General features: G+C 33.5%; 5 protein-coding genes across 6 annotated transcripts; 4 read left to right on the top strand and 1 right to left on the bottom strand.

Annotated features, from left to right (window-relative positions):
* Positions 1-927: 927 nt before the first annotated feature.
* On the top strand, positions 928-9,222 carry LOC105637701 (casein kinase 1-like protein HD16). 2 transcript variants are annotated; one of them, XM_012221279.4, is made up of 19 exons: positions 928-1,114; positions 2,728-2,893; positions 2,980-3,161; positions 3,626-3,751; positions 3,866-3,939; positions 4,027-4,096; positions 4,193-4,248; positions 4,375-4,446; positions 4,534-4,628; positions 4,751-4,817; positions 5,078-5,207; positions 5,304-5,522; positions 5,614-5,744; positions 6,295-6,469; positions 6,570-6,660; positions 7,110-7,267; positions 7,351-7,539; positions 7,699-7,808; positions 8,799-9,222. In XM_012221279.4, exons 2-18 carry the CDS (start codon positions 2,794-2,796, stop codon positions 7,756-7,758), a joined length of 1,995 nt encoding a protein of 664 aa, XP_012076669.1. In that variant the 5' UTR covers positions 928-1,114; positions 2,728-2,793; the 3' UTR covers positions 7,759-7,808; positions 8,799-9,222. The 2 variants fall into 2 exon arrangements, with proteins under 2 accessions (XP_012076669.1, XP_012076668.1); XM_012221278.4 differs by having other exon boundaries at positions 5,298-5,522.
* A 1,130-nt stretch (positions 9,223-10,352) lies between these two features.
* On the top strand, positions 10,353-13,348 carry LOC105637700 (FRIGIDA-like protein 4a). The gene is made up of 3 exons (XM_037637277.2): positions 10,353-11,445; positions 12,312-12,487; positions 12,575-13,348. Exons 1-3 carry the CDS (start codon positions 10,581-10,583, stop codon positions 13,151-13,153), a joined length of 1,620 nt encoding a protein of 539 aa, XP_037493205.1. The 5' UTR covers positions 10,353-10,580; the 3' UTR covers positions 13,154-13,348.
* A 4,605-nt stretch (positions 13,349-17,953) lies between these two features.
* Positions 17,954-21,019, top strand: LOC105637699 (aldehyde dehydrogenase family 2 member C4). The gene is made up of 8 exons (XM_012221276.3): positions 17,954-18,117; positions 18,520-18,662; positions 19,237-19,620; positions 19,703-19,792; positions 19,870-20,043; positions 20,130-20,405; positions 20,492-20,553; positions 20,635-21,019. Exons 1-8 carry the CDS (start codon positions 18,015-18,017, stop codon positions 20,906-20,908), a joined length of 1,506 nt encoding a protein of 501 aa, XP_012076666.1. The 5' UTR covers positions 17,954-18,014; the 3' UTR covers positions 20,909-21,019.
* A 2,365-nt stretch (positions 21,020-23,384) lies between these two features.
* ALDH2C4 (aldehyde dehydrogenase 2C4) lies at positions 23,385-26,017 on the top strand. The gene is made up of 9 exons (XM_012221275.4): positions 23,385-23,594; positions 23,721-23,863; positions 23,964-24,347; positions 24,454-24,543; positions 24,629-24,802; positions 24,895-25,032; positions 25,115-25,252; positions 25,338-25,399; positions 25,487-26,017. The coding sequence occupies exons 1-9, from the start codon at positions 23,483-23,485 to the stop codon at positions 25,758-25,760; spliced, it is 1,515 nt and encodes a 504-aa protein (XP_012076665.1). The 5' UTR covers positions 23,385-23,482; the 3' UTR covers positions 25,761-26,017.
* Positions 26,018-27,090: 1,073 nt separating this feature from the next.
* On the bottom strand, positions 27,091-27,816 carry MBF1C (multiprotein bridging factor 1C). Its single transcript, XM_012221274.4, has one exon. It carries the CDS (start codon positions 27,703-27,705, stop codon positions 27,271-27,273), a length of 435 nt encoding a protein of 144 aa, XP_012076664.1. The 5' UTR covers positions 27,706-27,816; the 3' UTR covers positions 27,091-27,270.
* Positions 27,817-27,877: the final 61 nt, after the last annotated feature.

The following is a 27,877-nucleotide window of genomic DNA, read 5'->3' as shown; positions in this document are numbered from 1 at the left end:
GGGACATGTTTGAATTGGAAGTGTCAATTAGTTTTTGGGTTGGGCCCTTTAGATATTTTGAGATAACCCTCAATCCAAAAAACATACTGTATATAAAATATTCTTCTAGATGTATTTTTTTTTTCTATATACATAACCATAATGTAATATTAATGTAAACCACATTAAAATATAGCTGAATGGCACCGTAGGATTCGAAAATAGATCTATATTTGAATTTCATCGAAATTATTTGAAATAAAACCCACTTGTTATATATAAATTAGTTAAAATTAACCAAAAAATATTTCCATCTGTTCTCAAATAAAAAATAAAAAATTAATATTTTATAAAATAAAGTTTTATAAAAATTAACGTTTAACTTTATCGTACTGATAACGTGTTATAAAATAATAAAAGAATAAGGAGAATGTAAAAAATTTAAAGATAGAAAATATGAAAATATAATTTTAATTAATTTTTATTGATAAAAAAATTTAAAGATAGAAAATATGAGAATATAATTTTAATTAATTTTTATTGATAAGAAGTCAAGGATAGGAATATAAACTTTTAGTCCATAAACTTGTTAATAATTTATAATTAGGAATATAACAATGATTAAAAAAAATATATATATTTTCTAACGAATTTCTGGCAGGCCTAACCGCTACCGGATCCAGGCTCAGGCCCAGGCCCGTAAGGTCTATTAAGTCCGTTTCAGACTGATCCCGACAGCCATTCAACCAACATCGACAATCGATATGGTACTAGAGGAGGCGAAGATTGAAAGGTCACGGCTTACATCGATTTATAGTATTTTGTTCTTTAATTTGGGGTTAAAATAGGCTACTAGTGATGTTCACAGTAAGAAACAAAGGCCTCCACGCAACGAAATCCACGTAACGCAGTATTCTAACGTGCGCACTTAGGTACCCGTGCACCGTCTCTCCCCCACACACACATTACATACACCGAGAAGTCACCCACCACCATCGATTCTCTCTGGAGCTTCCCTTTCATAAAGACGATCAAATCGTTTTAGCTCATTCTCTTCACCCAATTTATTTTTTTATTTTTTATTTTTTTCGACTTAGATGGTAATCGTTTCAAATTTAGATTTCATCTCATAAAGGTATGTGCTTTAATGTTATCTTCTTATCGTTGGTGTAATGGGTTCCTATTAAGCCAAGTACAAAAGTTTAAAGCAAATTACATCTGCTCGAGATATTGCATCTTTTGTTGGTTTTTGTGCTGATGGTGCATTCATAAGGTTGAATCTGTATGTGGGTATTGATCCTTCCAAATGTCTGATGTATGATCATTCGTGATGAGTTTGCATGGCCTTTTGGATGATCGTCTATTGGGATAGTTTCAATTTTTACCAGTTTTAACTCTTGGCTAGAGGTGATTTTGTGTTGAAAAATTATTAACTCTGGGCATTGATTGTGATTTTTGGATTTGATGATTTTTAATCGACTGTTGAAAGAAGGCGTCTGTTTTCCCTGTCTGCTCTATTTTGTTGATTGTGATATTTGCCTAACTTAGGATAACTGTTGGTAAAGCTTATAATTGTGATACTGTTGGGTTTGATGAGATATAATATTGCAGCTTACTTGAATTAGGATGTTTTATAGATTTTGATATGCTACGGATGCAAGTTTCAATGCAGTTCTTGTGAATCAATTTTGCTTTCTGTGATGTATGATGCGTGAAGTTGGAGAGTTTAAGGTTACAATCAATCTGAAAAACTGTAATTGCGATGAAATGAAGCTTGTTTTGTGAGCATGTATATTTGTTATAGCCAATTTTATGCGGTATAACACTTGAGGGTAATGTCCTTTTACAAGTTTTGTGTGAAGGGATTCTGATGTTTTTGCAACTGTGATACTAATGGAGCTTTTCTCAGCTGATTTTGAAAATTCATGTCATGTGATTGGTGTTAACCATTAAAGGTTTAGTTTGAGGGGCTTTATCATAAGTAATATGATAAGGAAGTAACTATAAGGTGTTTTAACAGTTACCCTTTATGAAAAGATCTCATTTAGTTTTCAGAATAGATTGTTTCCTTTGTCATTTATTCTTGATTCTGAATGCTGTTGTCAGGTTGCTTTATTGTTGTTTCTCAAATTTGGTTTCTGTTTATAAGTTCTCATGAATCATGCCACGTTACTGTGGTACTGTGATACAAGTCATGCCACATTTATTGAATTCGGTTTTTGCTATATCTCAAATTTGGTTTCTGTTTAATTACTGTGATACTAATGGAACTTTATTCGGTGGAACTTGAAAATGGATGCCATGTGAGGAATGGCAATTTAACAATTAAAGATTTAATTTGAGAGGCTTTATCACATACGATATGATAAGAAAGTAATGCCTTTTATGAAAAGATCTCTTTTAGTTTCCAGATTAAATTGTTTCCTTTGTCATTTATTCTTGATTTTAAATGCTGTTGTCAGTCTGCTTTAGTTGTTGTTTCCCAAATTTGGTTTCTGTTTATAAGTTCTATTTCTTTCCCTTTATTTGTTGCGAAGCTTTTTGTATCGGAAAAAAGAGGATTGCGTGTGCCTTTAATGCTAATGTCGAAACGGACAAACCCTTTTGGCTAATTGACTTCCAAAAAAAAAAAAAAAAAGATTTAGCTGCAATTAAGGACCTTAATTCAACTGTGTAATACCGTAATTCTTTCCATATTTTAAATTAAATATTTCTCCTCATTAATTTGTTGTGTTCATATGTTTTTAGGGGATGGTCATTTGTATTACATTGGCCTGTTAGATAGAAACTAGTCAACTTTTGCATGGGAAAAGAATGCCAGATTTGCAAGTTGGAGTTCGGCGATCGCAGAGGGTCAAACAAAACCAGAATCCTGCTGGTTTAGTTCCAACTGCTCGGCGTGGTGCTGGAAGAGGTAATGGCTCCAGAGCTTCACTCTTACAATTAACTCTGCTATCCTGCTGACTTGGTGTTTCTTTCTTTGCCTAATCCCTATTCCAGCTGGTCGGGGTAGAGGCTCTAGAGCAATGAATCAAGATGAAAATGCAAAGCTTTTAGGTGCTGGTGTGCGTGGCCGGGGCCGTGGTGTTTTAGAATTGCCAGCAAGACAGGCAGTAGAGAGAAGTGCAGAAAAATTGGCCGCTGGCGATGAGGAAGGAAGTACAAGTCCGCTTCCTGAGAGGGTAGCGATTTCTTTTTAAAATTTATGTTTCATATTGTTTAAGCTATATGAAAAACAACTGCATTTGCTGTTTTATTTGTACGGCATACTACAGTTTTCGGTAGGTTTCAATTTTTCAAATGATGATGTATGTGATTTCCTGTATTCTTCTAACTTCAGCTTTGATTGGAAATCTTTTAAAACTTGGAAGTTAGATACTTACAAACAACAGTTCTCATTTTCAAAAGAAACAACAGTTCTCATTTGCATTTAATATTTGCATTTTCAAAAGAAATAAGACCGGAGATATTTGCATCAGTTAGGGTAATATGTAATAGTGATCTTATGGAAAATGTATGTCTTATGTATCACATTTTGCATTGTATAATGCTAACACTTCTAACTGTCCACGCAATGTTTCCATGTATGCATTTAGTTGTAGGCAATATGTATGAAAGTTGTTCACTTAGTTTCTTTCCTTATTAGGTACAACTTGGCAATTCCCCTGTGTACAAGTTGGAGAGAAAGCTGGGGAAAGGGGGCTTCGGTCAAGTTTATGTTGGAAGAAGGGTGTCTGGTGGTGCAGGCCGTAGCGGCCCTGATGCTCTTGAGGTTTGTGCACTTTGATAAGCAATTATAAAATCTACTAGTTCTTTTTTTTTTTTTTTTAAATATCTTAGGGGGTTGATTGCATTACTAATGGCAGTTTCCTGGTCCATTCTATAGGTTGCATTGAAACTTGAGCACCGAAATAGCAAAGGGTGCAGTTATGGCCCTCCATATGAGTGGCAAGTGTATAGGTAGGCATGATTTTATTCTTACTGTTACTTTTGAAATCCAAATTCTATGACCTAACTAGTCTTTTTGTTTAAATTGTTTTTCAAAAGCACTCTCAATGGTTGTTATGGGCTTCCATTGGTTCATTATAAAGGTCAACAAGGAGACTATTATATCCTAGTGAGTTCCTGCTTGATTTTTTTTTACAATGTCATTTCCTTTGATCTGCTTGTTGAAATTTGATTACTCTTGATTTTATCTGATCTTATTGTTTAGGTCATGGACATGCTAGGACCAAGCCTTTGGGATGTTTGGAACTCTAATAATCAAACGTATGTGACTATATTATTACAATGATAAAACACACACACACACACACACACACACACAAGAATAAATTTAGTATTCAAAATTTCATTCTGAATGTTGATGTTCCTGTGTTTCTACGCCTGCTGCAGGCTGTCTGAACAGATGGTAGCTTGTATAGCAGTAGAGGCAATATCAATTCTAGAACAGCTCCACTTAAGAGGGTGCGTTTACAATAATTACATATTGTGTCTGTTTGTCCTCTCCAATCTGTTACTGCAGTGCCCAACAATTTTCCATTTTTCCTTCAGTTTTGTTCATGGGGATGTAAAACCAGAGAACTTTTTGCTTGGCCAGCCTGGAACTCCCAATGGGAAGAAGCTGTATTTAATTGATCTTGGTTTGGGTATGTCTTCTTATGGCAACTTTCAGACCTTGACATCTGGAGACACTCCTTTTTTTTTTTTTTTTTTTTTTTTAAATCTGCTAGTTTTAGAAATAGTTGTAAGTCTGCTACTGTCTACACAGCTTCAAGATGGCGGGACGCAACTTCTGGTCGTCATGTTGATTATGACCAAAAGCCTGATGTTTTCAGGTAGATATTTCTCTAATTATGCTTTTGGATTAGTGGACCATTGGCTGATGGAAATGATTAACTCTAATCCCATTTCGGATAATGCAATCCATAAATATTTCTAATAATATTAGTATGATTTACTGGTGTATATGGTTTTCTAATCTTGCCACAAGTGGCCACTTTGATTTGTTTGGATTTCTTGATTTATGCTACTTTAGGCCTGGTGTGTGCAAGATATTTTATCCTGAAATGCCATGTCTATTTAATATTCTTGGCAGGGGAACCGTACGTTATGCCAGTGTACATGCTCATTTGGGTAGGACTGGGAGCCGGAGGGATGACCTTGAGTCCCTGGCTTATACCCTCATATTCCTTCTCAAGGGAAAGCTTCCTTGGCAAGGATATGTGGTAAGTTTTTGCTCCATGATTATCTTTCCACCTTTTACTGTTTGTTTTCCTTTTAGTTTATTAAATATTTTGTTTTGATATTCCCTTGAGATGCAGGGAGAAAACAAAGGATTTCTTGTTTGTAAGAAGAAGATGGCAACTTCTCCTGATACGCTTTGTTTCTTGTGTCCTCCTCCTTTTCAACAATTTCATGAGATGGTGACTAATATGAGATTTGATGAAGAACCCAATTACGCAAAGCTCATTTCCCTTTTTGACAACAGCATAGGCTCCAATATCATGTTACGGCCAATTCTAACTGATGGGGCTATTAAGGTTGTTACTTGGTGGTTTACATTAGCTCAATATTTTTATAATGCTCATTGCCTTTTTAAAATTATCATTAGTAATCCTTCATGCATTATAGGTGGGTCAAAAGAGGGGAAGGTCACTTGTTGAGTTGGATGATGGTGGTCAACTTAAGAAGAAAATACGGCTTGGTACTCCTGCTACACAGTGGATCTCGGTCTACAATTTTAGACCATCAATGAAGCAGAGGTAAGTAGTGCAGTTTAAGAATCTATGTGATGGAAAATTGGTTTCCATCTCTCTTTCAGTGAAGATGAACATAGAAGTATTCTCTCTGATATTTGTCTGCACTTTCAGATTCTGTTCATTTTCTTTTCTTTTCTTTTCTTTTCTTCATTAAGTGCAATACTAACATTATTTTTACAGTGTCTTGATTATTGGTCTCTATAGGAAAACATATTCAGCTTGTTTTAAGTATATTTGTGTTTTTTTATAAGCATTCTTTGTTTGTATCTCTATTTCTTATTGATTTTGTTAGAATACTTATATTCAACCTTAAGAATTCAACCTCAGCTGGTTTTAGGTGCTCCACTCTTGTTTCTGCCTGATGACTTTTTAACGTTAAATCTTTGTGGTATTACAGTTGTTTGATATAAAAATTACATGCATGCATAGAATTGAGGCTTTCTTGGATGGAAACCTAGATATAGTTGTTATCTTTAGAACTATTGGCTTCTACTTTCGTTAGTATTGGAAACTGGTTCTGTTGTCTTCATGTAATGGCTAGTCTTTATTGCAGGTATCACTACAATGTTATGGATTCAAGAATTGATCAACATGTGGAGAAAGGGAGGGAAGATGGTTTATACATAAGCTGCGTGGCCTCATCTGCAAATTTATGGGCCATTATTATGGATGCAGGAACGGGGTTTACATCCCAGGTCCATGAGTTATCTCCCATTTTCTTGCACAAGGTAGGTTTTTTTAAGGATTTTCTTTTCTTTGATACTTTTAATGCATAAATTTAGTCATGCCTGCCCTTGACACGCTTGTTCTTTCTGATTATTTCATCAGGAGTGGATAATGGAACAATGGGACAAGAATTACTATATCACATCAGTTGCTGGCACAGCTAATGGCAGTGCCTTGGTCGTTATGTCAAAAGGTAAGGAACTTTATGGATATCATTTCACTTTGTTTCAAAATATTCACATTAGTTGCTGTGGTGACATTGTGACAAAGGAACTGAATTTAACCTGCAGTTTTAATGGCATGCCACAATGTGATTCTAAGATGTCTAAGCGTGATCAGTAAGATTATGAAGACAAATCTTGAAATATTTTCATCTGGTTTTCAATGGCTCCATCTTGATTTATGGTTTGACCAAGACTTCATTCGATAAAAATTTTGCTTTAGTTTCTAAATCTTTTGAGAATCTTTTTAGATGTCAACTGTAAACGAACCCTGAAGTACTTGTGTAGTTAATTTTATAATAGGAAGCTCCGACATTATCTTGAAATTTTTGTTTTAGTTCTTGATAATCTTTCTTCAGAAATTACAGTTTAGCAGTTCAATGATTGTCTAATATTTGTCCTTCTGCTCTTGTTATTGAAGGAACACCTTATACTCAACAATCTTACAAAGTTAGTGATGTATTTCCTTTCAAATGGATCAACAAAAAGTGGAAAGAAGGCTTCTCTGTGACCTCAATGACCACAGCAGGAAGCAAATGGGGCATTGTGATGTCTAGGAATGCAGGTTATCCTAATCAGGTTGTTCACTCTCCAATTTCATATTTTACATCGGACAGTATGCTGCAGAAAGCACTTATCCTTTCTTCGAAATCTACTGCCAGGTTGTTGAACTTGATTTCCTTTATCCCAGTGAGGGGATTCATAGAAGGTGGGAGAGTGGATATCGGATCACCTCAACTGCTGCTACAGCAGATCAAGCTGCATTCATACTTAGTGCTCCCAAGAGGAAATCATCAGATGTGGCACAAGAAACCTTGCGAACGTCTGCATTTCCTAGCACACATGTTAAGGTGCATAAGCTTTTAAACTTCTACTTCTTTTGTGCTCCATCATGCACCACCAATGTGCTAGGGTTCTGGCCCGCTTCTTTTGGTATTACCAAATGTACTATTCTCAAAAGATGACAAAGCGACCATAATCTCAACGTTCAGAGGTGCTTTTCATTGCAGGATAAATGGTCAAAGAATCTGTATATTGCATCCATCTGCTATGGGAGAACAGTATCTTGAAGTTGGGGCTTTGGAGGAAGAAACTAAGTACGCATGCAAACGAGAAGCAGGTAACAGTCATGGTCTTGTCCACACAACATCCATTGATTTCTTATGTATTACTATTGTTTGTATAAGGAACTGATGAGTAGCTTCTGTTTCATCAATTTCATCTGGGCTACCATCCCCTTCTTTCGTTATCGTATTAAACAGCATTAATTCATTTCCTTCTACTGGTTATGGTGATTTCTGCCCTAGGCCATTCGTTCTAGCATGAATCATGTCATGATTATTTGCAGATGCGATTCTTGTTATAGACATTCTATATCTGCCCTGTGTTTTGGCTTTTTGATCCCCTCCTTCCCTTACCTACCAATGCACAAATGTTTATTCAGTTCTTATTTGGAGTGTTGCTTGGGTGGGGGTTAATTGGAAAGTCTTCGATAGATGGAAGAACAGGGAAATGGAAGCCCAAATTTCTAGTTCAAAGTGCTTATACTCATGCCATATTTCAGTGGAACGATTTCAAATGAGAGATTTATTATAATTTTAGTTCAAAACATTGATGAAAGTTGGTCCATTCTGTAATCGAGTAATTCGTGATTATTGTGACAGTATTCATTTGATGAAGATTTGAATTGATACCTTTTTATGTGTAGTTTAATTGCACACTCAAATAAGGTTGTTCTCTGTTTTCATGAACCCAGATTTTGGAATTTAATCAATTAAAGAAAACCTATATTCTGTAAGATCCAATTTTCAGTCAAATCATTCCATTTAAGTGAAAGATCGAATTGTTGTTGTTCATCTTATTAGCGCATTGTCCTTAAAAATTTTTCAACAGTAAGAAGTGTAAGTGAGCATTTATAGTAAGCTTCATTCATTGCTTGAGGTTCCTTTCCTGTGGGATGGACCAAGTTCCTTCTCTACATGATTGACAAAAAATAATTATCATATTAATATGAAAGCATACGGAGTTTGTTAGTGAAATTTTTTTGATAAATTTATGATTTATCAGGCTAAGATTTTAACTTGTATTATTATTTTTCTGATAAATGTAGGTTGGTGGTTTGCATGACATCTCCATTGTCTGGCTTATTGGAGAATTCCAGTGTCAGAGGATGAACAGAGAAGTTGCTTTGCATTGTGTGGAGGTTGTTACCTTCTCCTATATTGAGAGCCTTACAATGAGCCAGCATAAGCTTTTTATATCATGGCTCGTTATGGCTGTTCAAAACCAGAGAATTTGTACAGTGACCCAACATATTTACCTTCTTTTGTAATTGGTATTTCCCTGAGACCAAAAACAACAAAACAAGCCCCTTGCACAGTTAAATATTCGGTGGCAAAATATTTAAGGGGTAGCAAGGAGAGGATTATCATCCCATTTTAACGTTATGTCACTGTAATATCCACAAACTTGTTGTTGTAACAGTTAACCTTTTTTGGAATGTCACAAATTCACTGAGCCTGCCTTTGATTTTATTGTGTTATTTGATGTTGAAATTTTCTCCCTCTTTCTCTATTAGAGGGTATTTGTAATCTTAGACACTTGCATCTGGTGCTGGTCGTGGGCTGTCAAAGTAGAATATATGCTGTAGAGATAATGAGCAGTCCTTGTCAGGTTGTAAAGTCCTGCAATTTTCAACACAGCTTTGAGCATATTTTTACTGTCCAGTGGTGTTAAGTCAGCTAATTTTGACCTTAAAGCTTAGTGAACTACTTTTTTTAAGAGTGATATATCTACAGATGTTGATGTTCATCTACGTTACATTCTTTAGTTCCCCTAGCGAAAGGGAGCCTTTTGGTCATATGCTGTATTGCTGCTGCCATGGGAATCGGAGACTGGTACAATTCCGGCAGCAGAACGATCCAGTTAGGTCAGTACTACGAAGAAATTAGTTCGCCAGTTCCCAATCATCAGCTAGATTGATAAAGCTGAGATGGAAATTTGCGTGGATGAAGCTAAAGAAAGTAAAAAGGAAGCTGTTGGAGTCTTCAAGTTCGTTGCAGCAGCAAGTGCCTTGCTATGATGAATGCACTTACAGGCAGAATTTTGATCAAGGGTCTGGTAAAGATGAGCCTGAAAACCTCTGTCGTTCTTTCTCCGTTCGATTTTCTCAACCTTCCAGAAATTTTCCAGATAAAGGCCTGGTTTAGTGGTTCAACATTTTCTTAATTTCTGTTTAGATTTACAATTGTATATATATGAATTTTGTAACTAAAACGAAAGATTAGTATGCTAATGGTTTGCCTTCACTAGTATTCATCATCTTCTTTATCAGTCTTAAGAAATTAATTGGCAAAGCATCAAAAGAGAAGAATATTTTCCCTTCTTTAAATATTCTTGTTAGAACTGGAATCGACTGTATTTTCTGTACGTGATTGGTTAGAATGATAGTGACGTGGAGGAGATCGTATTGCTCCCCTCAGACTGCTTGTCGTTGGCTTGTCATTGAATGAGAAGTGGGTACGTTACGAACTTACTTTTACAGACGACAAGTCTTTAAACAAACGCGTTCAACGTGCGGTTAAATTTATAAGCGGTCGTTCGACGACGAAACGGCACATTCTCTCTCAGTAGCTTTCTTAATAAGAGAAAATTTATCCGACACCGTTTATGTCCTAATCTTTTTCATCTGCATTTTAGCACCGGGCGTGCGTGAGCTTTGGTCTCTGTCGAACGAAACTCCATCAGAAATTCAGTTAACGATGTGCAGAGTCTCAGGTATATAATTTACCTTGCCTCCGAACCCCGAACTACGTTGTAGGGTTTTCCCTCCAAATAATTCACTCTTTCGTCCACTAAACCAGCAAAGTTTCACTACCTTCCAATTACATCAATGGCGATCGACTTAGCGATAAACACAGATAGAACCCGGAAATTTGTCGATGACCTTGAAGCCCGAAAGACCGTTCTAACCTCCTGCACCCAATTGTTAACAACCCTTACCTCTCACTTCACTTCCCTTCAAGACTCCCTATCTCAGAAATCTCAATCCCTAGATTCCAAATTTCAATCTTTGGAGTCCAATTCTCAGGACACCCTTGAATCCCTGTCTCAGAGGGAAACCTCTATCCCTGAACGCGAGTCCGCCGCTGCAGCCAAAATCCAGGAGCAAAAGGAGAAGGCTTTGGCGGATTTTGAAAAGCCTTCGAAATTTGATAACTTGTCGGATTTGTTAAAGTCGCTTTGTCGAAAAATGGATTCCTCCGGATTGTTAAAGTTCGTTATTTCCAAACGGAAGGAGTCGGTGTCGATGCGGGCGGAGATTGCACCTGCAATAACGGAGGCGGTGGACCCCGCAAGGTTGATTTTGGATGCTGTGGATGAGTTTGCGAGTAATAAAATTGAGAAGGTTGGAGTTACTGACAAGCGGTGGGCGTGTGGAATGCTGGTGCAAGTGCTTTTCCCGGAAGGCAGTTACTGTGGCGGGAAACAAAAAGGACCAGAATTTGCTCGGACTGTGGTGGAGAGGGCAGCAAGTATTTTGGAGAGGTGGAAGGAGGAGCAAGTTGACGGAGAAGAAGGTGGTGGCGGAGTGGTAGGGCCTGCAGAAGCGGTCATGTTCTTGCAGATGGTGGTGGGATTTGGGTTGAAATCTATGTTTGACGAGGAGTTCTTGAGGAAGCTTGTGATGGAGCATGCATCAAGGAGGGATATGGCCAAACTTGCAGTGGCTATTGGTTTTGGGGAGAAAATGGAAGGTATGATCTCCAGTATTATTCTATGGGCAATATGCTAAATGTAGCTAATGATTTGCGCTGTTCTTTGGTTGTAGTTGCTTTTGTGCTTTGGGTTAGTGTCTATTCTTTGAAGATTTAGATATGTAATTTCATGGCTATAAGTATATTATTCTAATCCTTAACCTATTTATCATGAAAAAATAAAAATATAATGCCTATCTTACTACTTACTGAGTACATAAGATGTAGTTCTCCTCATGAACTGCTCAGTATATGCTCATCTGAGGGTGTTAAGCTTTGACATATCTGACACTGAATAATCCATACTGCCTGGATATAGCTTGGAACGCAGAGCACATAGTGACATGAAAAATGGTTCGGAAGTTCTGCGTGTTCTTAAGATTTCATGACTTGTGACAAGCATATTCATGATTGAAATGAGGTATTTTATTAGTTTTGGTTGTCTTCGCGTGTGGAATCCCTTATTTCCCTCCTAATGTGATGTTCTTCCATGTTAAATTGAACTAGGCTTCATGCTTCTGCATAAGTCTGCACATTGACATCTGGCTTTTTGTTGTTTTCTCCATTATAAGCTCAGTTAACTTCTAATATGCAAGGCATATGGTTGGCAATGCAAAAACTGGAACTTTTTTTCACCCGTTTGAGATCATTTAGTCTTTTTTTAGTGGAGGATTGGTTGGGTTGGATTGTCTGAGATACAGTATGAGATTGAGCATTAAGAAGTTTAAATACTCATATATGTACCATGCAATGAGATTGAGCATTGCTGTTCTCTTTCACTATTTAATATTGAAATGAACCTTCTTATTCTCATAAACTAAATGCTAATGTGTACAGCTTATGTTGGTCCAATCTATCTTTTACAGAGATGATATGCGAACTGGTGAAAAATGGGAAGGAGATAGAAGCTGCATATTTTGCCTCTGAGTCAGGTTTGACTGACAGATTTCCTCCCGTTTCTTTGCTCAAGTCTTACATTAAGAACTCCAAGAAGAATACAGCCACTATCTTGAAGAATGGCAATTATAATGCAGCTGCAACAGTGCGTCTCATAACCATCTATGTTGCCTAACTTCCTTAACCTAAACATCTATTATTTGCTGTATCTCATACATGCATGATTTTTCAGGAGGAGTCAAATGCTGTGGAGCTGAATTCTATTAAAGCTGTCATCAAATGCGTTGAAGATCACAAGCTTGAATCTGAGTTTCCCCTGGATAGCTTAAGGAAGCGTGTTACTCGGCTGGAGAAAGCTAAAGCAGAGAGGAAGAAGAGTTCAGCAGCAGCTGTTGCTGCTAAGTCTCAAAATAAGCGGGGTGCAAATATCGGCAGGGGCCAAAGGCCACCTGCTTTTCGTCCACCCAAAGCAGCTAAATTTTCAAATGCCTATCCACCTTTTGGCCGCCGGAACCCTGCTCCACCGCCACAGCATAGCCCAGTTGCAAGATATTCTGGGCCATATAACTATCCTAGCCAGAGTATCTATGAGGGCCACTCAACCACCTCTTATGCATCAACTTATGGTGCTAACCATACTCAAAGCCCTGCTGCAATTCCTCAACAACACTATTCACTTCCCGTGGATAATGCAAGTGCTGCTGGTTACCGTGCAAGTGGTTCGTATGCAGGACAGGCCAATTATGTTGGTTATGATTATGGCACTGGGGCTCCATCCACATACCAGCCTTCATCATACACACAACAGTAGAGAGGTTGGGCTAATTCAATGATTAGGGACTTCTACTTCTCTCTCTCTCTCTCTCTCTCTCTCTCTCTCTCTTTCTCTCTCTCTTTGTAATATCGAGTTAGGTCCCTTATCATTTTGGAGCCTTCTGTAGGATTTATCAATGTTCCTTGCTCTCATTAACCAGTGATGATTCGGATCCTAGTAAGTTTATTTTTACCTTGCTTGGAGACTGAAGGTGGACCTGATTTTCATTTGTTTGAAGCTTCCAATGTTTGAGTCTTCAAAGAATCAAACAAAAGTTAAACTATTCCCCCAAAAAGACGATCATGAAAATATTCTCAAGGCCTTAACCTTTTCTCATTCTCTTGTTAACTGTTAATGGGCTTGTCCTACTTTTTAAAGATCAAAATGAACAATAATTCTCCGAGAACTCTCATGGGTTTAATTTTTCTTGTAAACTTCTCATTTTCTTTTATGATAATTACAAGAAGATAAATCCAAAAGCCAAGCATCAGGCAGAAGACAATTAGAAAAACCTAGAAACTTAAAAGCAACCAGTAATCAATAAAAAGCCCACAGACTTTGAATCTTGAATCAAATATGACAAAAATGAAAACGTTTTAAAATTGGCTTTCCTTAAGAATCATCCAGAACAAAAACAACTGTTCGGTGTTTGATGTTTGATGTAAAGCAGAATTAGCAAGAGGCTTCACTTAGATAATTCAAAGATTTAAAATTAAAAAATATATTTAAATTTAACATTATGTTAATTAGCATTTCTTGGATTCTTATTTAAAATTAAAATTGACATCTATATTGATAGGGTGCAGTATTCTAAAAGTTTAAGTAAAAATAGAAGATCATATGGCTAAAAAGAAAGATGTAGAGGACAGGAGAGGAGTTACAGGTCACAATTGATGAACGTATTATTTGGTATTTTATAATAACTAGTTTTTTTTTTTTTTTTTATAACGTCATGCACTGTACTCGTTATTTTTATCCGTTTGATTTTTTATATTATTTTTTATTTTTATTCATTATTTATATTCATTTTTATTTTTTAATATTAAATATTGATTATAATTTTTGTCTTGTAGTATTTATATATTTATAAAATCAAAACAAAATTTTATATAAGAAAATGTGAATATATCGATTAATTATAATACACCATTGTGTAGATGCACACACTTCAGTTCAATTTATATCATCATTCATCTATAATTAATTATAATTGTATATGTACAATTTTATAATATCACGGAAAAATAATTATTAAATCGCTCAGGTTGACCATAATTATCTAATCATCATTCGTATAAAACGTCATTTTAACCTCTAAAAATTAGTTCAAACGTTATGTTACCGAACACTATAAAAAATAGCATTTAGTGTTTTGACTAAAAGTTATTTAAAAAGTTGTTGTTGAACACGGCCTTGGTCGTTATTAACTGTTTGAATAACTTTTAGCTAATAGTTATTTGAATAGCTTTTTATAAAACGCTAAACATTACATGATTAACCTTTTATAAAATTGCAACCTCAAGCTAATTCAAATGCTGTGTTATCGAACACTATAAAACATAGTATTTAATGTTTTGATTAGTCAAAATGCTAAAAATTACTTTAAAAAAAAATATATGGCGGACCACAACCTAAGACTAATTTATCCTTAACGATATTTTTAATCAGACAATAAAAACAAAAGTCCATTGGGCAATTCAATTATTCAAAACGAGACACGAGTAAATGTGCATTTTTATTATGGTAAATAAAATTAAATAATAAAAGTTCATCGTAATCCTATTATTAAACTTTTTCGTTATTTTTTTAACTTACTGTATCAGAATAAAGGTAAATTACTTTTAATAATTTTAATGTAAATTTTAAATTTGATTGGTTATAAATCAAACTAAAAATATATATTATAATTAGTAAAAGCTATTTTACAAGAAATTAACCACTTTTATTATAATAAATACATTTTTTACTAGATATGTTAAAAATTCTATTATAAGAAATATTAATTAAATTATAAAAGCTATTTTATTGTATAAGAAATTAGCTATTATATTGTACAAGAAAATATTGAAATATTATTTTCCACGCTTTAAAATGTTAATGTGTTATTTTTATATTTTTATTACTTTGTCTTCTAAGCAATTTCGTTTTTATCTTTGTAAATACTTAATATTGATTAATTACAAGACAATTAATACAAATACACAGACTAGAGTCCAATAAAATTAAGAAAAATTCACAATTTCACCAAATTAATTGTAAAAAATCCTCTCAATATCCCATTGCAAAGCATTTATTAGAACCACAAGGCAAGTACCCCCAGCACGAAACATACCAAGCAATGACCAAAACCAACAGTTGAAACCAAACGACAAGCGGGTTGTGGAAAGTCACCTCCTGTAGTGTTTGGGTGCGTGTAATTATCAAAAACTAAAGTTGGAACCAAATCAGGCACACAAACAGGCAAAACGACCCTTTTTTTTTGCACCGTCTAATTATTATAAGTTTAATTTAATATGGACATTTATTTTTCTAATCGATAAAATTATAGTCTTTACGCTGAATAACTTTTTATTTAGAATTAGATTAAATTTCCTAATAAAATTTAAATTCACGTAAAAAATTAATATAATCAATCAAAATTAAATTATTTTTATTTCAACTAATAAATATATCAAATCAACTAATTAATAAAATATAATTTTTTAATTGGATATTATTAAGATTATTTTATAATATCAGAAATTCCATTAAGGTCGTTATCAGAAATTTCATTATTCTCTATATTTTCACATTTATATGTAGTTCTGGTCACGTGTCCGCGCGATGCGCGGATTGTAATATTATTATTATTATTACTATTATGCTCCAATATTCACCTAAGTAATTAATAAAAAAGAGAGAGAGAGAGAAATAAAGTGTCTAAATTCCATTATGTTTTGTCTTGAATTCAAAAAAATTTCATATTTATTTGTAACCTTAGATCTGGCGCTCCCCATGATAAAGCAAAAGTAATACTTGCTAATTATTTATTCTTTGAGTCGAAATATGATTTCACTAGAGTTTGGGAATTTAAATTCCAATTTTAGAAGAGAACTAAATAAAAAGATTTTAAAAAAAAAAGTTTGGCAACCAAATTTTACCATGCCAAAGGTTCAATCCATGCACAAACATATTAAATAAAATAGATAAAAACTCAAAACTAATCAAATAAAAATTAAACCAATAATCTTAAAAGATCTCTCATCATTTATAAAAAAGATAAGATTTAAGAGAAATTAATAGAAAGCGACAAATTCAGAACTATAATAATTAAATATACAAAAAAAGAAAAAAGATCTTATTATTGAATATCTTCCATTAAAAGAAAAATATTATTTGAGTAGCTTTTGTAAACCAAGAACAACAACAAATTTGGTGCAGCTACAAAAATTGTAGCGTGTTTGAAAACTTGATCATAGATTTTGTAATAGAAGCTTCTATTATTTTTTCCTATCATAATGTTATTGATTTCCGGTGGCTTCCTCTCCCAGAAAGGGAAAGAGAGAGGAAATGGAGAAATTATTTATTTTTATGGCTAATTTTTTGGTTACATGCACTATTTTTGCTTGCTCTATTCATGAACTATTCATTCAAATTTAAAGTAAAGACTACAGTCAATTGATTATGAAAAATATAAATAGAGGGCCTTTATAAATATAAATTCCCATTTTGTATTCATAAATGATAATAATTAATAGTTATATAATAAAACAATAAATTAAAAATGCAAAAAAAAAAAAAAAATCAGCACTTCAACGCTCTAGTTTTATCTCATGGTAGCTTTGAAATTTCTATTTTTATATTTTATATAGTTTTATGTAGATGGTTGCGATTTTCCCTTTTTTTTTTGTGGCTCTAACCATTAATACACCTTTGAGCTGTAGCCACACAATCAGAATCAAGATCCTTTACGACAACATATACAATATTCTAGAAGAAATATTTTATATTTGTTATTTATTTCTTTTTTTAGTTAATATTTATTTTCTTAAAATTGAAACTAAATGAATATAAAATTAATTTTTGTTGTAAATAAGTTTCATAGAGAGTTTCACGATCTTTAGTTTGTCTTACGTGTGAAATTAATAATTCATTAGTTTTATAACCCTATCCCTTTTGCGAACTTATTTGAATTTTAGTAATGTTAAATAGAATTGGAACTCATTAAATATCTACTTATTTTTGTTTTTCATTCATTATTTTTTATTTTTAAAGAAAATTATTACTTATTAATTCCAAACATTCCAAACATACTTTTCAATATGGCAGTCATTCAATAATGGAGGGGCCCTTTTTTTCCCTATTTTTGACAAATTATTGACTGGACCATGCTATAATATTTATAAATGTACAATATATCATATAGCCTAATTTGTAAGTATATATATTCGATGTTAATTTTTTTAAAATAGTATTAGAAAGCAGTACATCACGAATAATAAAGTTCAGACTATATAACAGTCCTCCCTTTGACTCACTAATATAGTGAAAATAAGTGAAAATAACTGTAATCGAAACTCGAGATTCTCAATTTTTCCATAAGTGACCTATGAAGACCAATCAAACCCCGGCACTTCATTCATCCATTTAGTTTGTGTTTGAAAATACGAAAAATGAATCTCATGTGAGCACGAAATAGGGTGTATATACGCACGAACAAAGTGCGTTTACGTTTACTAGCCTCTACGCAGCCTAGGGTATCCACGGACGTATTATACGGTATACTACGAGTGTCTATATAAATACAGCAAGTTACAGTATAGAGTCACACCATTACCAATCGGTAGAGAGATAGACAGAGAGAGAAAGAAAGAAAGAGATGGGAAGTCAAGAAAATGGAAGCTTAGCTTCTTTCGTCAAGATACCAACAATTAAATTTACCAAACTGTTTATCAATGGAGAATTTGTTGATTCCATTTCAGGTTTTCTTCATACAACGCTCTCTTATCTTTCTTTCTTTCTTTCTTTCTTTCTTTATTATTATTATTATGGTTTTCAAGAAGCTAGATTTCTTGTTTCTCTCATCCTATAATTTTTCTACTCCTTTACTGTGTCCGTAAAAATAATATATATATATATATATATATATATATATACTCTCATAAATGAAAGAAAGAAGGAAGGAAAGAGCAAAAAGAAAGCGCACAAAAGAAACAGCAACAGTAACATATAAATATAAAAAATAATAGTTATCAGAACGGTTCAAAGTTTAGCCTTTTTCTCATGGATGATGTTCATCAGATGTGGAACCTATTTTTGTTTTTGCAAAATAAACTATGATTCTGGTTAAGTAAAGAAAATAAAAGAACAATTAATATATACAGGAAAGACGTTTGAGACAAGAGATCCAAGAAGCGGAGAGGTGACAGCAAGAGTTGCAGAAGGAGATAAAGAAGATGTCGATTTAGCAGTAAAAGCTGCACGCCACGCATTTGACAATGGCAAATGGCCTCGCCTGTCTGGTTCTGTATGCATTCTTCCTTTTGTCTTATATATATCTATTTACCATTATTATTCATAAAATTGACAGCCATAATATTAAACGACAATGATAATTGAAGGAGGAACAGGATAACTGGAAATCTAACTCTACTTCTAACTGCAGTATTGGCAAATACTTTGTCATCACATGATGATGTGATACCTTTTCTTCATTGAATTAAAGATGCGGAAAGTGCTCGCTGTTACAATTTAATTTAATCTTAACCTTTTATGGCATGTTATTTTATGAGTTAGATGACCTATTATTTAGCCTCGAGATGCACCCCTTCCTTGCTCTCAGTTAAAAACTAATGTAAAATATATATATATATATATATATATAAAACTTGGAGTGTATATATAGGCTCCATCATATGCAAATTTAATAAAAATATTTTTTTTTTATCGAACTATGATATCTCGGACCTTTCATTAATAAAAATATAGATAAAAGTAACAATTTTTTAAAATAACCATTACAATTTTTTTAAAACATTAACAATTATTAAGTATAACCATTGATCATAAACAACCATTCAATTTAATCTTTATTTGAGCAGGCAAGAGGAAGGATTATGATGAAATTTGCAGACCTAATCGAAGAACATATAGAAGAATTAGCAGCACTAGACACTATAGATGCAGGAAAGTTGTTCAGCATCGGAAAGATGATAGAAATTCCTAATGCAGCAAACCTCCTAAGGTACTATGCAGGTGCAGCAGATAAAATTCATGGCCAAGTATTAAAAATGTCACGCGAGCTTCAAGGCTACACACTGAACGAACCCATTGGTGTAGTAGGACATATCATCCCATGGAACTTCCCTAGCACCATGTTTGTCACGAAGATCGCACCGGCTTTAGCTGCTGGTTGCACAATGATCGTCAAGCCTGCTGAGCAAACCCCACTTTCAGCTCTCTATTATGCTCATTTAGCTAAGCAAGTGAGCTTCCAAGATCAACGTTATCATACATTTTGACTGTCTTTTTGTTTTGAATATATAAACATACATGTATGTTTGTCAGGCTGGGATTCCTGATGGAGTGATCAATGTTATAACTGGATATGGACCGACAGCTGGTGCTGCTATTGCTTCTCATATGGACATTGATAAGGTATTTTCCGTTAAAAGTTTCTGATATAGTAAATAAGTGAAAAGGGAAGCTTTAGTTTATAATAAAAGTATTTTCAGGTAAGTTTTACAGGATCTACTGATGTGGGACGAAAAGTAATGCAAGAAGCAGCTTTAAGCAATTTAAAACAGGTTTCACTTGAACTAGGAGGAAAATCCCCTCTCCTAATCTTTGATGATGCTGATGTGAATGCAGCTGCCGATCTTGCTCTTCTTGGCATCCTCTCTAACAAGGTAAATTTCCTTTCCATGGCATGAAATTAATTTATTATTCCTGTCAGATACTTAATTTACTCTTTTCTTTTCATTCAAAATTCCAGGGAGAGGTTTGCGTGGCGAGTTCGCGAGTTTATGTGCAAGAAGGAATTTATGATGAATTTGTAAAGAAATTGAAGGTGAAGGCAATAGATTGGGTTGTTGGAGATCCTTTTGATCCCAAGTCTCGCCTCGGTCCACAGGTTGATGAGCAGCAGTTCAATAAAATTTTTTCTTACATAGAGTCTGGGAAAAAAGAAGGAGCCACCTTGTTAACTGGTGGTAACCCTTCAGGCACTAAGGGATACTATCTTCAGCCTACCATTTTCACTGATGTCAAGGTACCTGCCTAAATAACGTATAATTAACTGCTAATAACTCTATTTATTTTCTTAATTAAAACACAATTGTTGTAATTATTTTCCAGGAGCATATGCTGATTGCACAGGATGAAATTTTTGGACCTGTTATGTCATTGATGAAGTTCAAGTAAGAACAGTAACAGTTTGATAATTAATCTGTCAAATTTTTATTTAAAATTTCACTGAAGAAAGCTCATTAATATTACAGAACAATTGAAGAGGGAATCAAGAGAGCAAACAATACAAGATATGGACTGGCAGCTGGAATTGTGACAAAGAACTTGGATGTGGCTAACACAGTGTCAAGATCAATACGTGCTGGTATTATTTGGATCAACTGTTACTTCGCATTTGATGCTGATTGTCCTTATGGAGGATATAAGTCAAGTGGGTTTGGTAGAGATCTTGGATTGGATGCCCTGCATAAATATTTACAAGTCAAGTCTGTAGTTACTCCTATTTATAATTCTCCTTGGCTGTGATTGTGAATACACATATATATATTATACACGGTCATCAGCTTTTTAAATTGAAATCTTCTCTATGATAATAAAAAAATGCAATAGAGATACAACAAATATTATTTGATGTCATTTACTCGCATATATATATAATTTTTGTCATATAGAATTCGTGATTCATCTCCAAAAACTATTCTTCTATATCTTAAAATGCACAGTATGTTTTACTTGAGAAAAATATTGTATTTCATTCCGTTCTTGAAATGTCAACTTTAAAAACCACAATATTTATATATTTTAATATTTCTAATAATTTACAAACATGGTTATGAAAGATAAAAAAAATAAAATCATATAAGTTTGGTGTCATGCCAGAGATAATTCTATTTATAATATTAAGTTTGGTGAAAAGTCGTTATACCAATTAATTATGATTAAAATTTTTTTTAATAAAACTATTGATTAATTAAAATATCTAGGGATTATTTAGCAAAATTAGTGAGTTAAACGTTGTTAGCTGTCAGAGCACAGTGAACGTCATATGCTCATTTTATGTGAAGCAAAAACTAATGGGACCAAAGCCTTAATCAGCAGTCAATTTCATTATTAGTCATGTGGTTGGAAAAAGAGGAAAAAAAATTGTTATGAATTTTACGTTTTTGTCTTTTAGAATTGACTTCTGAGGCGCTCGTGCTCAGGTAACGTGTTAGAATTTTGGAAAACTACTACATGACATGATTTTTTTTTCTTTTTTTGAAAATGCTATTTAACATGATAATATAATTATTAATATACATTGATGAACCATTAATGGGTAAATACATATTCTAGGGTAATAAAAATTAAAAGGTTCGTATTTTAATTGTTATAAAAAAAAAAAAAAAACATAGTTGGTTTATAAAAACTTCTGATAAAAACTTAATATGAAGACACAAAACTTAATATTCATTAATTTGCTCGAGTCAATGGGGACAGAAACAGGCTTAGGCAAGATGAAGAATTATAAAAAATTATTAGAAAAAAATTCAACTTTTTTTTTTCAAACTGTGCTATTGTCTCATGTGACCCATAATATTAATATATCTTGACTTTGTAATAAAAGATAACTTAATAAATGAAATTATTATACCATTTAGATAAAAATTATCAGAATTATAATTATACCATTCTTAATAAAACTATTATGATTATGATAATAATAATAATAATAATAATAATAATTATTATTATTATTATTATTATAATATTCGGCTAGTAACTTAGTATATAACGTGTTTGAATTTTATAACACACTTTATAAGTTTTAGGTGGGATTTTTTTTGTTTGACTTTTAGAATTTTAGAATTTTATTTATATATATTTTAGGCTTTAATTTAAAATTTTTAAATTATTTGACCGGTGCTTGTAACAAACACAAAAATAAGATTATTATATTTTACGAAATAAATATGATTTATATTTATTATCACTTTATAAGTTTTAGGTGGGATTTTTTTTTTGACTTTTAGAATTTTAGAATTTTATTTATATATATTTTAGGCTTTAATTTAAAATTTTTAAATTATTTGACCGGTGCTTGTAACAAACACAAAAATAAGATTATTATATTTTACGAAATAAATATGATTTATATTTATTATCTTTTTCATGAAATTATTATGCTAACGGTGTTTTAGAAAATAAAGATAAATATCTTCTAGAAAAAGTAAAGAAAATAAAGATAAATAAAGAAAAAAATTTTCTTATATGATTTATTCAGTTCAATTGAATTATATATTTTAAAAGAAATATGAAAACTTCATTTGCAAATGGATTATATTTAAAATTTATTTATAAATAAATTAAATATTTTAAATTCATTTATATCAAATCACGTATTAACTCCGTTTCATAATAATTGTTACATTTGAAAAAATAGTTTATTCCAAAATGCTTATCACATTTATGATTTCAATGATATATATATATATATATATTTTTTGGATATGACCAATAATTATTGTTCTAATTTAATGTGACGAGTATTATGAAATATAGGTAGTATTAATGTACAAAATTTGAGAAAAATTGTGCTTTTCAATGTTAAAGTATACATAAATATCATATTGAAAGATTTGATACACTACAAGGGAGCTGTCATTTCAGAAGCATAAAAGTCATAAGAATGTGCTCATTGCTGATGAAAAAGAGATATGGCTTTCCTTAATTCTGTACAATATAGTAAATCTTAATTTGCATTTTGCTTTTAAATCAACTATGTATTTCTTGTCAAGGTTGTCCTAATCCAAGGTTTCTCAAAGCTAGTTATTTAATCAGAAAAAAAGAATAAAAATTATGGAAAAAAGGAAAAAATAATTAGAGCCAATGAAAAAAGAAAAAAGGAAAAAAAATTATAGAAAATGACAGCATGTATTTTTGAAGAATCCAAACAACAGTGTTAAGGCGATGCTTTTTTAAGTATTTTTCCTTCAAATATCATTAATTTATAATTTTGTTTAAAAAATTAGGATGGTACCAATCTCTGAGTATTTATAAATAACGTAGGTAATAGAAGAAGAAATCGCAGGTAGCTCGCTTGGTTAATTAATTAGAGAGATGGTAGCTGCTTATGGCGATGGAAACTCTGCAGACCAGTCTTTCTTCAAGACGCCTACCATCAAGTTTACGAAGTTATTCATTAATGGAGAATTTGTTGACTCCATCTCCGGTTAGTTAATTAATTAATTTCTACTTCTCTATCTCTCGCGCGCGCATGTTCCTTTGTAATTTATTTCTTCGGTTTATTCACTACCGAAAGTTTTTAATTTGGAGAAAAATGGAACTCATTCGACAGGGAAAACGTTTGAGACTATAGACCCAACAAATGGAGAGGTGATTGCCAGAGTTGCAGAGGGAGACAAGGAAGACATCGATTTAGCTGTGAAGGCTGCACGAGATGCCTTCGACAATGGCCCATGGCCTCGCATGTCTGGTGCTGTAAGTATTCGTAAGAAATCAAATTTATGATTACATATTTTGTTTGAATTTGTCATGGTATATGTTAGTTATTGCTGAATGGTGATGATCACTTGACCAGGCGAGAGGAAGGATTCTGCTGAAATTTGCAGACTTAATTGAAGAAAACATAGAGGAATTAGCAGCAATTGATGCGATGGACGCCGGAAAATTGTTTAACTGGGGTAAAGCTGTGGATATTCCTCATGTAGCAAGTCTTCTTCGTTACTATGCAGGTGCAGCAGATAAAATCCATGGAGATGTGTTAAAGATGTCGATGGAGTTCCATGGCTACACCTTGCTTGAACCCATTGGTGTTGTAGGCCATATAATCCCATGGAACTTCCCTAGCACCATATTCTTCATGAAGGTCGCACCTGCCTTAGCCGCTGGTTGTACCATGGTTGTCAAGCCAGCAGAGCAAACTCCTCTTTCAGCTCTTTATTATGCCCATCTCTCAAAGCTAGTAGGTTCTCAATGCTTTTCTTTTTTGTTTTATCAAATCCTAGCAAAAAGTTTATGTACTGTTTTAATTTTGGGTTTACTTAATTTATGTGTATCAACTTAATCAGGCTGGGATTCCTGCTGGAGTGATCAATGTAGTAAATGGATATGGTCCGACAGCTGGTGCTGCTATTTCCTCTCATATGGATATTGACAAGGTTAAGTTTAATAGGATGGCTTTGTTCATTTCATAGAAAATAAGGTTGTGTTCGGTATAAAGTAATTGAATTCTTGGTTTTCCAGGTTAGTTTTACTGGATCCACAGAAGTTGGACAAAAAATAATGCAGGCCGCTGCGATAAGTAATTTGAAACAGGTTTCCCTTGAACTAGGAGGCAAGTCACCTCTCTTAATCTTTGATGATGCTGATGTGGATAAGGCAGCTGATCTTGCACTTCTTGGCATAACGCACAATAAGGCAAATGAATTTCTTTTCCTTTGATGCATACTTATATTTCAAGTGAATTTGGATTCAAAAATGTAAAAAGTTCTCTGATTTTATATTTGCAGGGAGAAATTTGTGTGGCAAGTTCACGGGTTTATGTTCAGGAAGGAATTTATGATGAACTCGTAAAGAAATTGGTGGAGAAGGCAAAAACTTGGGTAGTTGGGAATCCTTTTGATCCTAAATCTCAATTAGGTCCACAGGTAATTAATTATGAACAATTCAATTAATCACACTTTGTGAAAATTGATATGTAGAATTTCACCCATTATGATCAAAATGCAGGTTGATAAGCAGCAATTTGAAAAAATTCTTTCTTACATTGAACATGGGAAAAGAGAAGGAGCCACCTTGTTGACAGGTGGTAAGGCTTTGGGGAACAAAGGGTATTTTCTGCAGCCCACCATTTTCACCGAGGTTAAGGTATAATTTTCGAACAATTCAGCTACTTCTTGCAATTCCAATTATGATGTAATTACTTTGCTTATTATGATAACAATTTGCTCAGGAGGATATGCTAATAGCAAAGGATGAAATTTTTGGACCTGTGATGTCATTAATGAAGTTCAAGTAAGTGCAGAATCAAAATCTTTCATTCTCTTCATTATGTTAAAGTTATATTGTTGGATTATAATGCTGTCTATTGAGCAATTGCAGGACTGTAGAAGATGGAATTAAAAGAGCAAACAACACAAGATATGGGTTGGCAGCTGGTATTGTAACAAAGAACTTGGATGTGGCCAACACAGTTTCAAGATCAATCCGGGCCGGCATTATTTGGATCAATTGTTACTTTGCTTTTGATAACGATTGTCCTTATGGAGGCTATAAGATGAGTGGATACGGGAGAGATTTTGGATTAGAAGCCTTACATAAGTTTCTTCAGACCAAGTCCGTTGTAACCCCCCTTTATAATTCTCCTTGGCTATAATGAGCTAAAACGGTGTAACGGGGTCGTTCTCTTTCATGGGATCATAAACCATAATTGCAGAATTTTAATAAAAAGCCTTCTTTTGAGCTTTCCATTGTAGGCCATGGAATATTCTTGACATTGCTCCGGCTCAAAAAAGGCCATGAGGCGAAAGTGATGGGCAAGGCATCTCATTATGTATTTTATATATTATTGAGTTTTGTAATTATCGCACTTGTTTTATTTTATTAGTAATAAAACATAAATTTCAATTAAAATGGGTGAAATTATCACCTCCAGTTGATCAGGATGTGATACTACTAAAATTTGCCGGTGTATAGTTATATCCGACCATCAAATATAATATGCCAAAACGAAAGTGACATTTGCATCCAACATTTTAAAAGATAATATCTGTAATCTATGATTTATCTTTCAAATATTTTAATTTTTTTAATTGAAAAATAAAAACAATTTAATTTAATTAGTTATATAAATTTTCTGTTTAAAAATCTAATTTTAAATATTTCATTATTAAAATTATAAAAAATTTATGTCTGATTTCGTTATTTAAAATTATAAAAAATTATGTCTTAATAATAAAATTTTATAAATTAATGAATATCTAAAATAATTGCTAGAATGAATTTTCCTTGATATCTAGCGTAATGCATGAAAGGATCCTTGACCAACCATAGGATAGGAGCATCATTGACCAACTCCTTATAAATTTCAATTTTTTTTTTTCAATATGAACAAAAATTCAACATCAACAAATTGGATTGACTAGAATAAGAATATCACAAGTATAGAATAAAGAAATATATGGATCAAATAAAATAAAAGAGTTTATACATAAATAATCTTTAAATAGAATTATGTCTTAATAATAAAATTTTATAAATTAATGAATATCTAAAATAAGGCTAAGTCGGTTATTGAATACTAACGACTAACGTCCGATTGTTTATCTTCTGCACCGGATATCAAGATGCAAAACATCAGTACCTTTGGACCGCAAAAGCCAAGTTTGGAGGCCCATAAGACTGAATATCAGCCATCACTAGGTCTGTTGAAGTGCGGACGCGAGCTGGATTTAGTTGGGCTTCCATATTTTTTTGACTAAGCCCATCACACAAGATGAAAACGTGTGGAATTCGGGTGGAAAATTCAGAAGTAGCAGTTTTAATCAGCATAATTTTGTTTAACATATTAAAAATTCGAAACGAGGGATTAAATTAAAAACTAATGATCTGTGAATTCAATCATATTTTTAAATTCGCGGCTTCCCTTTTTTTTTTTTTTTTTGTTCTCTCTCTCTCCACGAAAAGCAATCAAGAAGTCGAATCCATTCAACAAAAACCAGATTAAAGTCTGATCATACATCAATATGCACAAACGAAAGGGAGAGAGAACTAACTCTAGAAGACTAGACTAGACCCCACACTACATATTTTCAAATTCACAAAACACCTCGCGCCACACCAGATAGCATGTCGTTTTAACCACCTGTCCATATGATCATATAACATCACTTCCCAACCTTCCCTCTGAGCTTCACACCAAGCACTTTCTCCATCTTCGCCAAAATAGCCTGGTTAGGAACCGCCTTCCCGTTCTCATACTCCTGAACCACTTTAGGCTGCTCGTTGATTAACTTAGCCAGCTCTGTTTGGCTCATCTTCTTCTCTAGCCGTGCCTTCTGGATAGCTTGCCTTACCTCCGGTGACACCCTGTCCAGCGCTGCGGGTTCCGTTCCTTCGTCCAACTTTCTAGCGTTCACAACCGGGGCTGCTTTCTTGTTAGAGCCGCCCTCGGATTTCTTGATGGTCTGGACTGGTACGCCTGATCGAAGAGCCTGGTTCACCGCCTTCGGGTCGCGCAGGTCTTGGGCCTTTGTCTTTGACTTGCGCAGCACCACAGGCTCCCAATCCTGAGCGATCGCTCCTGTCGTTCTGCTAGGCATCCTCTTTCAAAGACGAGACAAAAAGAACAGATATATTGAGCTGGGAAACACTGAACTTGATCAAATACAACAATTAATTCGAAAAATGATGGTAAAGGGTGTCATTTTATAGGAATCTTGGTATCTCGAAAGTTCTTCCTTGCTGCCCTGGGTAATCGTTACCGTTACTTTT

The sequence above is a fragment of the Jatropha curcas genome, chromosome 8 (assembly GCF_041381405.1).
Source record: "Jatropha curcas cultivar XTBG-Jc1 chromosome 8, XTBG_Jcur_1.0, whole genome shotgun sequence".
Taxonomy (NCBI): domain Eukaryota; kingdom Viridiplantae; phylum Streptophyta; class Magnoliopsida; order Malpighiales; family Euphorbiaceae; genus Jatropha; species Jatropha curcas.
Note: the sequence above shows the minus strand (reverse complement) of the source record. Positions and strands in the feature narration are given on the sequence as shown.